The sequence below is a fragment of the Pan troglodytes genome, chromosome 15 (assembly GCF_028858775.2).
Source record: "Pan troglodytes isolate AG18354 chromosome 15, NHGRI_mPanTro3-v2.0_pri, whole genome shotgun sequence".
Lineage (NCBI taxonomy): Eukaryota > Metazoa > Chordata > Mammalia > Primates > Hominidae > Pan > Pan troglodytes.
The window spans coordinates 85,957,082-85,970,100 of NC_072413.2; the positions used below are offsets into that span (position 1 = coordinate 85,957,082).

The window sequence follows — 13,019 nt, forward strand, 5'->3', positions numbered from 1 at the left end:
AGGAGGTGTAAGTTGATATCACAGATGCAGAGAGAAGAACAGTGGTTACCAGACACTAGGGTGGGGCTGGGAAGGGAAGGACAGGAAGAGGTCGGTCAACAGGTACAAAGTAACTATTGGACAGGAGGTGTTAAGTTCTGGTGTTTTCTTGCACATTAGGGTGAAGATGGTTAACAGTAAGGTTTTGTGTATTACAAAACAGCTAGAAGAGAGGCTTTTGAATGCTTTCATCACAAAGGAATGATAAATTCATGAGGTGATGGGCATACCCTGATTTGACCATTATACCACATGTATGTATCAAAACATCAAATTGTACCCTGTGTCAATAAAAAATAAAAATATGACAAAGTTGAAATACTCACATTTCCTCACTTCAAAATTTATCAGACAGCTACAGTACCTAAGACAGTGTGGTGCTCACGTCAGGACAGATATATAGGTCATCAGAAAAAAATTGAGGTTCTAGAAATAAACCCTCAAATTTATTGCCAATTGATTTTCAACAAGGATGCCAAGACAATTCAATGAAAAAGGAATAGTCTTTTCAAAAAATAGTGCAGGGACAACTGGATATTAAAATGCAAGAGAATCAAGTTGGACACACATATAACCCCAGTTAAGAAAGAAAATGGACCAAAAACCTAAATTTAAGATTTAAAACTCTAAAACTCTTAAAGGAATACATAAATATAAATCTTCAGAACCTTGAATTAGGCAATAGCTTCTTAGATATGACACCAAAAGCACAAGAAACAAAAGAGAAAACAAAGTGGGCTTCATCACAATTTAAAACTTTTTTTAATTCAAAGGGTACCATTAAGAAAATGAAAGACAACCCATACAAAGGGAGAAAATATCTGCAAATTATATTTCTGATAAGGAATTTTTATATAGAATAAAGAACACTTATGACTCAATAATAAAAACACAAATATCCCAATTTAAAAATGGGCAGAGTTTAAATAGACATTTCTCCAAAGAAGATATACTACTAGCCAATAAGCACATGAAAAGATCCCCACATCATTAGTCCCTAGGAAAATGCATATCGAACTACAATAACATAGCACTTCACATTCACTAGGATGGCTATAATCAAAGGCATGGACAGTAAGAACTGTTAGGGAGAATGTGGAGAATTGTAAGCTTCATAAAACTGCTGGTGGCAATGTAAAATGGTGCAGTAACTTTGGAAAACAATTTGGTAGTTCTTCAAAATCCTAAAGACAGAGTTACCATGTGACCCAGCAATTCCACTCCTACATACATACCCAAGAGAACTGAAAACACGTTCACAGAAAAACTTGTACACATATGCTAATCCACACCATTAGTCATAACATTCATGATGGGGTTCAAGACACACTCCCCGCAAATATTTTAAAGTGAAATAATTTGAGAAAAATGTAGAAGCAGGAAGTTTACTCTCTGACCTTCTCCTTTCTCCTCTGAAGCAGGTCATAAGACCCTCACTCAACAGGTGCTCTCCCTATATTCCCTATCTCTGAAGACAGTTTCTGGTGAAGAAGATGAGATGCCTACTCACTCTAAGAGCCTGCAGATGAGATCCTGAGACACTGACAAAAAGGTGGCAGAAAGGTTAAGAATTCTCACCAAGGCCTGCTCTTCTGGATCTCTGCCTGAAGTACCCGATCGAGAGAAGACAATTAAACAAACAAACAAACAAACAAAAACCTCCTCATCCCTTCCTCTCCAAATGCAGATTCGCAGAAGAAAAACATTCGTTTGGTTTGTGACTCCTGTATAAATTTAGTTTTGGGTGCTCATTACCTGTAGATCCCTTCCTTCCCAGGGTCAGCTATTGCTTTCCTATTTGTCTCATTTTGTGTACTGAGAACCTGGCTTGACTTCCCACCTGTTAGGGATGTGTGAGCTGTCAGTTTTGTGTATGCAGGCAGCCAACTTCAAGTTGGGGGCCCCAAGAATATAACCAGACAAAAATGTGATTTGCACCCTATTTGCAGCTAGTTTACCAACTATCGCCAGCTCTGACAGGGAGTGGGGAGTAGGGAGGTTATCTGGGTCTTTCTTTTGACTATCCTTGGGAGTGGTTCTAGGTCTTTGGAGGATCACTTCTCAACCTTTTGACTATGATGAAGTGTAGATTCTGGGAGGGCTGCATCTTTTTACACCCTCTTTTGAGGATCCTCTTCATCCATGGTAAGACATAAAAGGCTTATTGGTTTGTGTTGTGAGTCACTTAATAGACACCTTTGGTTTGAAAAGATCAATACTGCCAGGAATATTTACTGTTTGTCCTGGCTCAAACCTGATAGTAGGATATTTGAAAGAATTTGTTTTTTAAGAGTCTATGGTCAGGAGATGGCCAAACTGTAGGCTGACATTCAGAACCTGATATGATACACACACACACACACACACACACACACACACCATTTTTTTAAGGCTACTCTGTTCTCTGTTTTGGATCTTGCTTCTCCCATGGGAACTTAGTTGCTAGAAATCCTTCTTCACAAAGCCCTGCTGACTATATGCACTTCCTATTCTGTCTACCTCCTTCTTGTTGGAACTTCATTGACCTCTTTGGGAAGCTTGAGATCTCCCCACACTGGCACCTCTCAGACTTCTTCTTCTCTCCACTGGCTTCTGCTTCTGCTTCCATGTTTTTTCACCTTCATTCTTTCATTCAGTTCCCTTGAATCCTTGATATGTCTGCTTTCAAGCCCCTACCTCCTCCCATGCCTCTGTCCACCTGTCAGACCTATTCCCTTCCTACTCAAGCCCCTCAATCACTTGAATTTTAAGCTCGTTGCTCTCAACAGACTTAAGGTCTCCCCAAAACAACCTGAGGATGAAAAAGGAAAAAGCCACAGCCTCCATAAGGTTACATATCAGGGCAAGGGAAGGTCGTCTCCACAAATATTGGTACACAGGTAACCTTAATTTTATCCCAACTGCCAGGAACAAAGTGGAGAAAAGATGAGAGCCAACTATTTTGTACAAAGCAGTGAGTTGTGTGCTATGTTTTACGACTCATGGTTAAAATTTTTTAAATGAAAGCCATAAGATCTTGGCATCTGTCTGTATGCTTATGTATTTACATGTAAAACAAAAGTATTCAGTTTTATATGTTATTTTTCCAATAGTAAAGAAGTGAGTTAATCCAATAGCAACAACAAAAGTTTACCATGGTTTCAATGATGATGGTGAGGTTCCCTAAGCCATCAGTCAGAGCTACGTAGCTTCCTCCTTTCTCTAAATGGCCAACTGTCTTCAGATAATACCAGCCAGGTTGAGTAAACTGAGTGGTATGAGCTATAGAAAAACAGAAAGTTCCAAATAAGACAAAAATGGTAATAATATTATTTCTTTTGGAAAAAAAAAAAGCTGTATATCAATTTGACTCTGATTCATCCAAACAAGCTATTTTCTATTTTGGAGGAATATATCCGTCAACCTCATGTTTAAATTTTTAAATAATTAATCTAGATAAATGGTACAATTGCAAGAAGATTCCTGGAATGATGGGTAAAAATAAATGAACCTGTCAGTTCAAGAATATGATCAGTCTTTTTTTTAAGAATAAAATAGTTATTCCCCCCCAAACTTGGTTCATCACTATTTAACCCATCCTAAAATAGCTACCAAAAAAAGGTTTAAAAAGTTAATAATGAATTTCAGAAACTAACTTTATGGTTTCAAACATATTTATTTCCACCACATGTACATTTATTGGTCACCTCCTAAGCTCGTCCTGAAAATGCACTAAGCAATATACCATGTCCCAACCCTTGGAAAAATCACAAAATTAAGAGTACATTAGTTCATCTAGATAATGTGGGGCCGAGAATTTCAACATTCAAGGGGCTGATATACAAGTCTAACCTTAATTTTCTCATATAATTCTCAATATTAGAATGTACAAGTCCAATATACAAGTCTAACCTTAATTTTCTCATATAATTCTCAATATTAGAATATACAAGTCCAATATACAAGTCTAACCTTAATTTTCTCATATTTTTTGGAGGACAATTTAAGGAGTTTAGAATAATATCATGATTACATGATTAATATGATTACAAATCTGTCTTAGGAGAGCACAACTAAAAGGGAAAACCACCAAATTTAAGTTTAAAATAAAAACAAATTCACTCCAAATTCATAATTTTCTTCTGAAAGCATTTTACCTTTAAAATTAGCTTTTTAGAAAGATTGTTAGAATTTTAAAACAAAATGGTAATAAATGTTTATAATCTTTTACAAAAAAACTGCAGAAAAAATTTCAACATTATTCAGCAATAGATTTGGTTATTTTGTTTAAAATATAATCACTATTAGTATGGTTATTATCTCCTCATGAAAAAGTGACACTATGCCATCCATCCCTGCATAATCTCAATTTCCCTTGTGACTAATGAATGATACTGTAGTAAAACTTTTGTGTTTCAATAAAAACGGATGTATTATCTACAGCCCTGTTCATTGTCTCTGAGCTATGTAAATTATGTCTTGTCTGGTAGAAATTTAATTAATTTCTTCCCTGTTGTGGGAAACCCAATTTGCCTCCATTGACAATTCATCTCCAATTCCCTTACACTACGAAAATTTGTGCTATGTTGACTTTTCATTTCAACTGTTTCTAACATCTGCCATCTGCCAGGATCCTTCATATCATATGAGTAACATAAAATCTTCAGTACGTGCTCACTTTTAAAATCTTTATGAGCTTTACATTGTTACCTATTTTGAAATTTACCTTTTCACAACCCACACTTCACAGATTTAGGGGACAATATAAAGCCATATTTCACATAACTTTCATATTTACTTATTCATTTGATGATTCAATAATACAGTATGTTTAATCATCTCCCTTTGATTTTGCTAGCATACGATTCTAATTGAAACTCTATTAATATAAGAGAACAAAATGTCTTCAAAGCTAATCTTAAGACTTCTACTCTGTTTATAAATACATAATCTTATTAGCAATTATCATCATTTGTAATTATATCCTTAGATGATTATTTATTTCTGTCTCTATCACTACACAGCTCCTCCTTTTCCTCTCTCTCCCCCTCCTCTCCTACACTTTTCTAAAAGCCTGGTCTTAGAATAATCAGAGAGTAGTCTAGTTACCCAAAATATTCTTATAAAACACTGGCAAATCTTGCTTAAAACTTAAATCTATACTTAAAACACGCATAGACACACAGTTTATATAATCTTCTCTAAGTTTTTTCTGCTTTGTCTCTTAGAGAAGAATTTAGGGAGTGAGAGATGGAACTGAACCATACCTGATACCCAGACAGGAGATTCTACCACGTAGTGCCCACTCCATGGCTCCTGGGCCGTCATCAACCCGCATCTCCCATAAGGCAACTGTTCATAGTAACTAGCCACTAAATTCCATGCGATTGTGCTAAAAGATTTGATAAAAAAGAAACACCAAGACAACTTGTGATAAAAATGTAAATGTCTAAAAACCTGGAGTAAAAAGACTTTATCATAGTAATACACATCTACATAAATGACAATAAAAGGATCACCCAAAATAAGAAAATATAAGTTGTCTAAATTTATTCACATTTTGAAAAATCCAGTGTGGGGTACATTGTAATATTTTTAATGGTGAATCACATGATAAAAAATACAAATGTATTATGTGCAAATTTTTACTGAACTGTGGTATAGCCAGAAGACGAATCATGCCTTACCAATACCCAACACATCACAAATTTGAGTCAAATACAAATAAAGGCTTTGTGCATACCTACTTTCAACAGTCAGCCTTCTTAATGCCCCAGTTTTATGACATAATTTTTATGAACTTGACTCTGAACTGTTTCAAAGTTTTACAATTGAGAATTATTAGAGTCAGACTGCCCGGGTTTAAACCATGGTTTCACCACTTAACCTCTCTGTAAAATGAGGATAATAATTATATCTCTCTCATGTGAGTTTGTAAGGATTAAATGTACTAATGCATAGGAAGAGTATGGAACAAGGTCTGGGCTGTAGTATTGCTATTAAATATGATTCCACTTCATCTATAAGTAGTAATTGGATCTGATTGCTGATCTGCTTTGTGGCCCATTCTTTCTCAGATGATCAGGCCCTAACAGTCCAGAGCAGGTGCTAAACCCTAAAACTTTGACTCTCTGCTTCTCAGGAAATCCAAGGACAAAAGGGAAGTTCTTGAACTTGGTATTGTTGGGTCCCTCACAGATTAAAAAAACAAAGCTTACCCACAGAATTTTATTTTTCCTATCAAGTCCTCATCCAGTATAAAAAAAGAGACTGACATTCTTAGCAAATCAAAGCCTTCTAATTCTATCAGTACAAAGTAGAAATAATAGTCCTAATTTTCAAAACACCTTACTACTAGTGAATATTTTAAGTTCTTATAATTTTGCCCATGGTTTGCAAGATGTGTGGTATCCCTTCTGGCTAGTGATAGATGTATAACTCAAGACAAGCTTTCTGGAGGGCATTTTGTAAAATACATACAAAACCCTTCAAAATCTATGTATTTCTGACCATTCCATTTCTAAGAATACAGCCTAAGAAAATAGTCATGGGCATATACAAAGATATTTGTATACAATTGATCATTTCAGTTTGTACAAAGCTATTAATTAAAACATAGACAACTTCCAATTCTAAAAGAGGAGAATATTCAATAAGCAATAATATATTTTCCACATCAGTGTTTCCCAACTTGTGTGGCATCAGAATCACTTGAGGGCACTGACTAGATGGACAGAATACCAGGAGCCTTCCCTGTAGATTCTGATTGACAATGTCTGGGCAGCTGTCAAGGAGAAGGTGTAACAACAAGTGTCTCGGGTGCTTCTTAAGGCAAGTCTGGGAAATGGTGCTTTATGTAACAAAATATTTTAAAATGCATTAAAAATGATGAAGTAGAAATATAGGTAAATGTGAGAAAAAGTTCCTAATGTCGTGTCAAGTGAAAAGCAGTTTTTTAAACAGATTCTATAGTATGGTCTCAATTTTGTATTTAAAATGTATACATGCCAATATAAAACAGGAGGACGTTCACTAAAATTGTTAAGGATGGTTAGCTCTGGATCATAAGACTGTAGGTGATTTTGCTTCTTTCTTTGTACCTATCTTCAGTTTTCTAAATTCTCTGCCATGAAGATGCCTTACCTTTAAGACCAAATTAAGTTATAACCAAACTCTCCTAAGTGTCTTTTCTTTCACAAAGAGAAGAAAAAGGACAAATACAATATACAGCAACCCACATTAACATCACAACAAATATATAAATATTGGTTTGCTTTTGTTCTATTTATCATTGTTTAAGAAAGCTAATTGGAATCTATTCACAATTCAAGTGTTTTTCAAAGCATTTAAGAAATGCTTCCCTTAGGAACAAAAAAAGTTGTGTTCTCCCTTAAGAACATCTGTTTTTTAAACAAACAATTACACATATTAAGTGATGCCATGAGGAATCAATCAGACAGGCTGGGAAGCAGACAGTCCACAACACAACCAGCCTGGTCTTTTCAACAGATCACTGTCATCAAAAAGGAGGAATAAGGAAACCACTCTAGATTAAAGGAGACTTGAGGGGTGTAACTTTTAAATGCAATATGTGTGTGCTTGACTGTTCCTTTTCTTAAAAAAAGCTACAAATGACATTTTTGGGAAACAATTAGGAAAATCTGAATATAGACTGAGAATTAAAAACACTCTCATGTATGAAAACATGATACTGTGATCATGTAAAAGAATATCCTTATGTTTTGGAGACACATGCTAAAATATTTAGAGATAAAGTGTCCTTACATATACTATTTACTTTATAATTATTAAAAATACATGTAGCTTGTCAAAAATCAGAGAGCTGCATGTATTTTGCTACATATAAATTATACCTCAATAAACCTGACTTTATTTAATATAGACTATATTCAAATATAGAAAATTAGATATAGATTAGGTATAGGTATAAAAATAGAAGACGCTAATAAGGCAAAATGTTTACAATCATTGAATCTAGGCTGGAAGAATAAGGAATTCCATTTTTTTCTAACTCTTATGTTTTTAAATTTTTTATGATAAGAACTCTAAAAGGTTTTTAATAACTTACGAAGTCATATAGCCATTGATATAATTCTGATTTAAAATGCGACCCCAGCAGCCTGCACCCATGTCACTATTTAAAGTGCTAAAGTCTTCAGAAGACCAAAGCTTCTTCCCAGTCAACTTTGCATCTTTTGCTGAATGGGTTCCAGGATAATGAGCCCTAGAAAAAAAAAGGGTGGGAGTCAATGAAAAAAGGTCACGACGTGGCACTTATATACATATAGATTTGTTGAGTATATAAAAATACGAGTCTTCTCCAAGGTTTTCTATTTTAAAACAGTTGGGTAGCTTCCAGGTAGATAATGAATCTAAGCATCTGCTTTATGCCCTTTTGTCTCAGCATGCCATTAAAATGACAGCAAAGAAAACAAAAGGGGATAAACCTACAACAGCATACAGGATAGGAAGGAAAATCATCAATAGATAAGAAATTTCAATCTATTTCTGGAGCTCACAAGATGGATGGAAGCATGTTGAAGGATGGAGGTAGCAGAGAGGGCCACAGCCTAGAACACTCCAAGAGGAGAATGAAGTAAAGATAAGATTCTGACTTCCCAGGGGAAGCTAAGGAGCTTGGGACAATAGTAAACGAGTGAGGAGGAGGCCAAAAATAAGACTAGTGAAACCTTTATATAAAGTAGTACTCTCCCCACTACTCCTGTCCTTAGAACACAGAAAGATAGCTTGGCATTTACTCCCAGGCCAAAAACAAAAAACAAAACCCACACATGGTTATTTCTTGAATAAAAAGAATAAGCTACCTTGGGAAAACTAAATTACTGTATCAGAGCAGTGGCGGTTCTCAACCCAGATGATTTTTGTCCCTGGAGGGAATATTTGGCACTATCTGTAGACATTTTTTTCAACCGTCCCACCTGGGGTCAGGGATATTTGCTACTGGCATCTAGAGAAGAGAGGCCAAAAATGCTGCTAAACATCCCACAATGCACAGGACCAACCCCTACAACAAAAAAATTATCCATTGAAAATATCAATAGTGCAGCAGGTGAGAAACTGCCCCAGAAAATGAATGCCTCCTTCACTCTATCATTCGATGGGAGGGGAGTCAGTTGGTGGAAGTATAAATGCATATTCATTACTGCAAGAGTAAAATACTCCCATAATGATGATTGTGGAAGACACTGATTATAGGAATAAAAACAATAAATTTTAAATGTAAAATAGAAAATAGATTGACAATCCAATAAGAGAGCACACTAGCTAAATAACTGTAGGAATAAGAGCATCTACTTTTTAGTTTAAAAATTATTTACAAAAAACAATGCAAGCAAAATAATGGAGATTAAGTTATATCATAATTCTAATCTTTGTAGTTCGGTATAGTAGTATTTATAACATCAAAAGAATGATTGTGAATACTTGTTTTACTTTTTAGTTATTTAATTCCCTTTTAGGTCACAAATCTTTTAGGAAAAAATCCTATTTGGTAATTCTTTATACCTAGTGAAGATGAATTAGGGCACAATATCAATTTGGCATCCCAGGATTTCATGAGTAAGAAAATAATATACAATATATACTGGAGAACATAAAAAGAAGTATTAGAGAAAAATGAGGTTCCACTAAGATTTTACTGAGTCACTAAACTCAGGTGAAAGCAGGCATCTATTCAATATTGCAAATCTACACTACAAAGATACCAACAGAAATCTAGCATCTAACAGGGTTAAGCAATCATTGTTCTGGAACTATAACGCCCAACCTGAAAAATCTGGCTACTAGTCTTTTAAATAATATAAATTCAAAAAATTACACTTTAGATTTATTCTTCTATCCCACAACTCCATTCTATTTCCATGAAATTCAGCTTTGGTACCTCAGCCAAATGTTAATTTTTAATACTCATCTAGTTGTCATCCAGTTGTCTAGTTGCCAAATGCATGTTTGGTGTATTTGGTTAAAATATATTTCTGTATTAAAGAAAACACTGTAAAGTAATATGCTAGCATGTTACCAATAATCAGTAGATGTTAGGATTATGAGTAAATTCTATTTTTATACTTTTCTACATTTTCCAAATTTTCTATAATGAGCATATTATATTTATAAAATGAAAAAGTAACTTTATTGAAGTTATAGGAATAGGTGATATATCCTTCATTCAGAAAATGATGAAACTGTTACCACATTCAAAACCCAAATGATTTATTACATGATATGAGCAAAGAAAGGCAGAACTAATACTAAAATCTGGGTCTTTCTTAATGTATAGATTTATTACTAGTACAAAAAAATGTAAAGGCTCTTTAAGAATATAAATTTTTATTGGGAGGCCAAGGCGGGCGGATCACGAGGTCAGGAGATTGAGACCATCCTGGCTAACATGGTGAAACCCCGTCTCTACTAAAAATACAAAAAAAAAAAAAATTAGCCAGGCGTGGAGGTGTGTGCCTGTAGTCCCAGCTACTTGGGAGGCTGAGGCAGGAGAATGGCGTGAACCTGGGAGGCAAAGCTTGCAGTGAGCCGAGATTGCACCACTGCACTCCAGCCTGGGCGACAGAGGACAGAGTGAGACTCTGTCTCAAAAAAAAAAAAAAAAAAAAAAAAAGAATATAAATTTTTAATGTATATAAGTAGGCAAACATTCTCTATCATTTCACAGCATTATTTTTCAAACTTCAATAACAGACAAAATTAAGATCATTGAAAGTAAACCAACTTTATAGTTTATCCTAACAGAGGAACATATTTGTACTTTAAAAAATTAGAATTTCTGGCCAAGGCAGAACATGACAGCAGCCCAGTTTCTGAAGCTCCTCAGTACTCCTCCTGAAACCAAACTGACCAACCAGATAAGGGAAAGGAAAAACTCACAGATAACACTGCCATCAAACCAGGTGACAGGGACTCTCCCCAGGAGCCTCGCAGCATCAGAAACGGCCCAGGATCAGCAGATGGTATATGGAAACTAGAAGTGAAAGGGGACTGGCCGGTACTCACACAAAAGGAGTAGACCCTACCCTAAGGGGGAGCATAGAAGACCAACTCAGGAAGATGGGAACATCTTCACAGGCTTGAAGTTAGGGGTCAATGCTCAAAACAGTGAATTCATTAGGAGATCAAACCCAATACTGTAACAGTTCAAACCAGATTTGTCTGGTAGAAATATGATATGAACCACACATAGACAATTTTAAGTTGTCTAGCAGCCACATTAAAAACCAGCAAAGGTCTTTACCACAATAAAACACATAAATGGAAAAAATTTAATTGAATTTACAAAGCAGAAAAACATGGAGAACATAATTTTAATGATATATTTAACCCAATATATCCAAAATATTATCACTTAACATGTAATCAGTGTAAAACAATCGTAAATAATATTTTTATATTCAATTTTCAAAACCCAGTGTATATTTTATACTTATAACACATCTAAACTCAAACTAGCCACATTTCAAGTGCTTCCTAAACATATGTGTCTAGTGGCTACTGTATTGAACAATACAGGTTTAAGCAATAACAATTTCAGGAGAAGGTAGCAAATAATCAGGAATGGTAGAGCTTCAACATGAAAATAAGCTGTTTGAAGTAGAATCCAAGTTGAATAAGGCAGGAACACTTTGTTTGAGGGAGAACAACTTTCAGTCACTAAGAAGAATGGGGCCCAGCAGAAACAGACCCTAGAAAGTACTGTAACTGTAAAATAAAAATCTGCAGATATAGCACAGGCCAAGCACAACATGAATGAGGCAGGGAGGAATAGTCTTCCTATGAAGATGTGAGCCAAGAAATATCTCCTGAACAAAATTCCAATAGCCAAAAATTGGAAACAGTCTAAATGACCATTAAAAAATAATACACAGATAAGTTGTGGTATGCTACATTTAGCATCCAACAATTGGATGCTAAACAATAAATATGAACTACCTCTATATATAACAACATGCATTAATCTCACAAATTTATATAATATTGGCTGAAATAACAGCTACTATAGGATGCCACTTAAATAAAGTTTTTAAACCGGCAAAATTAGTCCATGGTGTTAGAGGTCAGATTAGTAGTTATCTTTAAGGCAAAAAGAGAGCTTAATTATTGGAAAGATTTCCAAGGAAAAATCTTCCCAAGAGGAGATATCAGTAACCAAGCTTCTTGGGCACTGATAATTTTCTGGGTGGCTGTTACATAGGTACGTTCACTTTGTGATAATTCATTAAGCTATTATCCGATGATTTTTGTACTTTTACATATGTATGTATGTATGCTGTACTTCAATTAAAAATTTTAAAGATGAATTGTTAGCAATATAGGAAACTAAAATGAGAGAATTATAGAAGAATTATTTTTAAAAACACACTTTGGAAATGAAGGCTAAACTAGAAGGAACATAAGACAGAACAGACACTGTGGAAAACAGTGAGGAATATAGGATAGTAAGGATAAAATAATAGAAAACATAAATGAAGAGATAGAGAAAAATTCAGAGAAATACAAAATAAAGGCATATGCAAATAAGACCAAAGTATAACTGGTGCTTCTAAAAAGAAAACCAAAGTAATGGAGTGGAATAATGATTTAACTTATAACTTAAGTAAACCTTATTGAAATAAGAAAATACTTAAATATAGACATTAAGAGAGCATATACTATATATCTGGAAATGGTAAAGTGTATACAACAATTAAACTTTAAAGATGAATAGAAATATTCTTTGGGCATAAAGGAATTGTGTCAAGTTACTTATAAGGAAAAGGAAATATCTCTGGAGTCAAAATTCTCAATAGCAACATTTTATGTAAATAACTAATGGAGCAAATTTTATGATATATTTACACATATTTGAGAATTAAAAAAGGATTATATCCAGTCAAACTGTCCTTCAAGTATAAAGGTCATAGATAAACATCAACAAACATCTGAACACATCAAGAAATATTGTTTCCATTAGC

At 34.6% G+C, this 13,019-nt stretch overlaps 1 protein-coding gene across 4 annotated transcripts in view; it reads right to left on the minus strand.

Moving 5' to 3' along the window:
• GALC (galactosylceramidase) overlaps nt 1-13,019 on the minus strand; it is a 124,653-nt gene that overhangs the window by 27,184 nt on the left and 84,450 nt on the right. For all 4 annotated transcript variants that reach the window (XM_063793026.1, XM_016926531.4, XM_016926533.4 and 1 more), the window contains exons 8-10: nt 8,108-8,263; nt 5,286-5,410; nt 3,173-3,300 (exon numbers count right to left, since the gene is read on the minus strand). In XM_063793026.1, the coding sequence (XP_063649096.1) occupies nt 3,173-3,300; nt 5,286-5,410; nt 8,108-8,263 (409 nt within the window). The remainder of the gene's footprint in view (nt 1-3,172; nt 3,301-5,285; nt 5,411-8,107; nt 8,264-13,019) is intronic.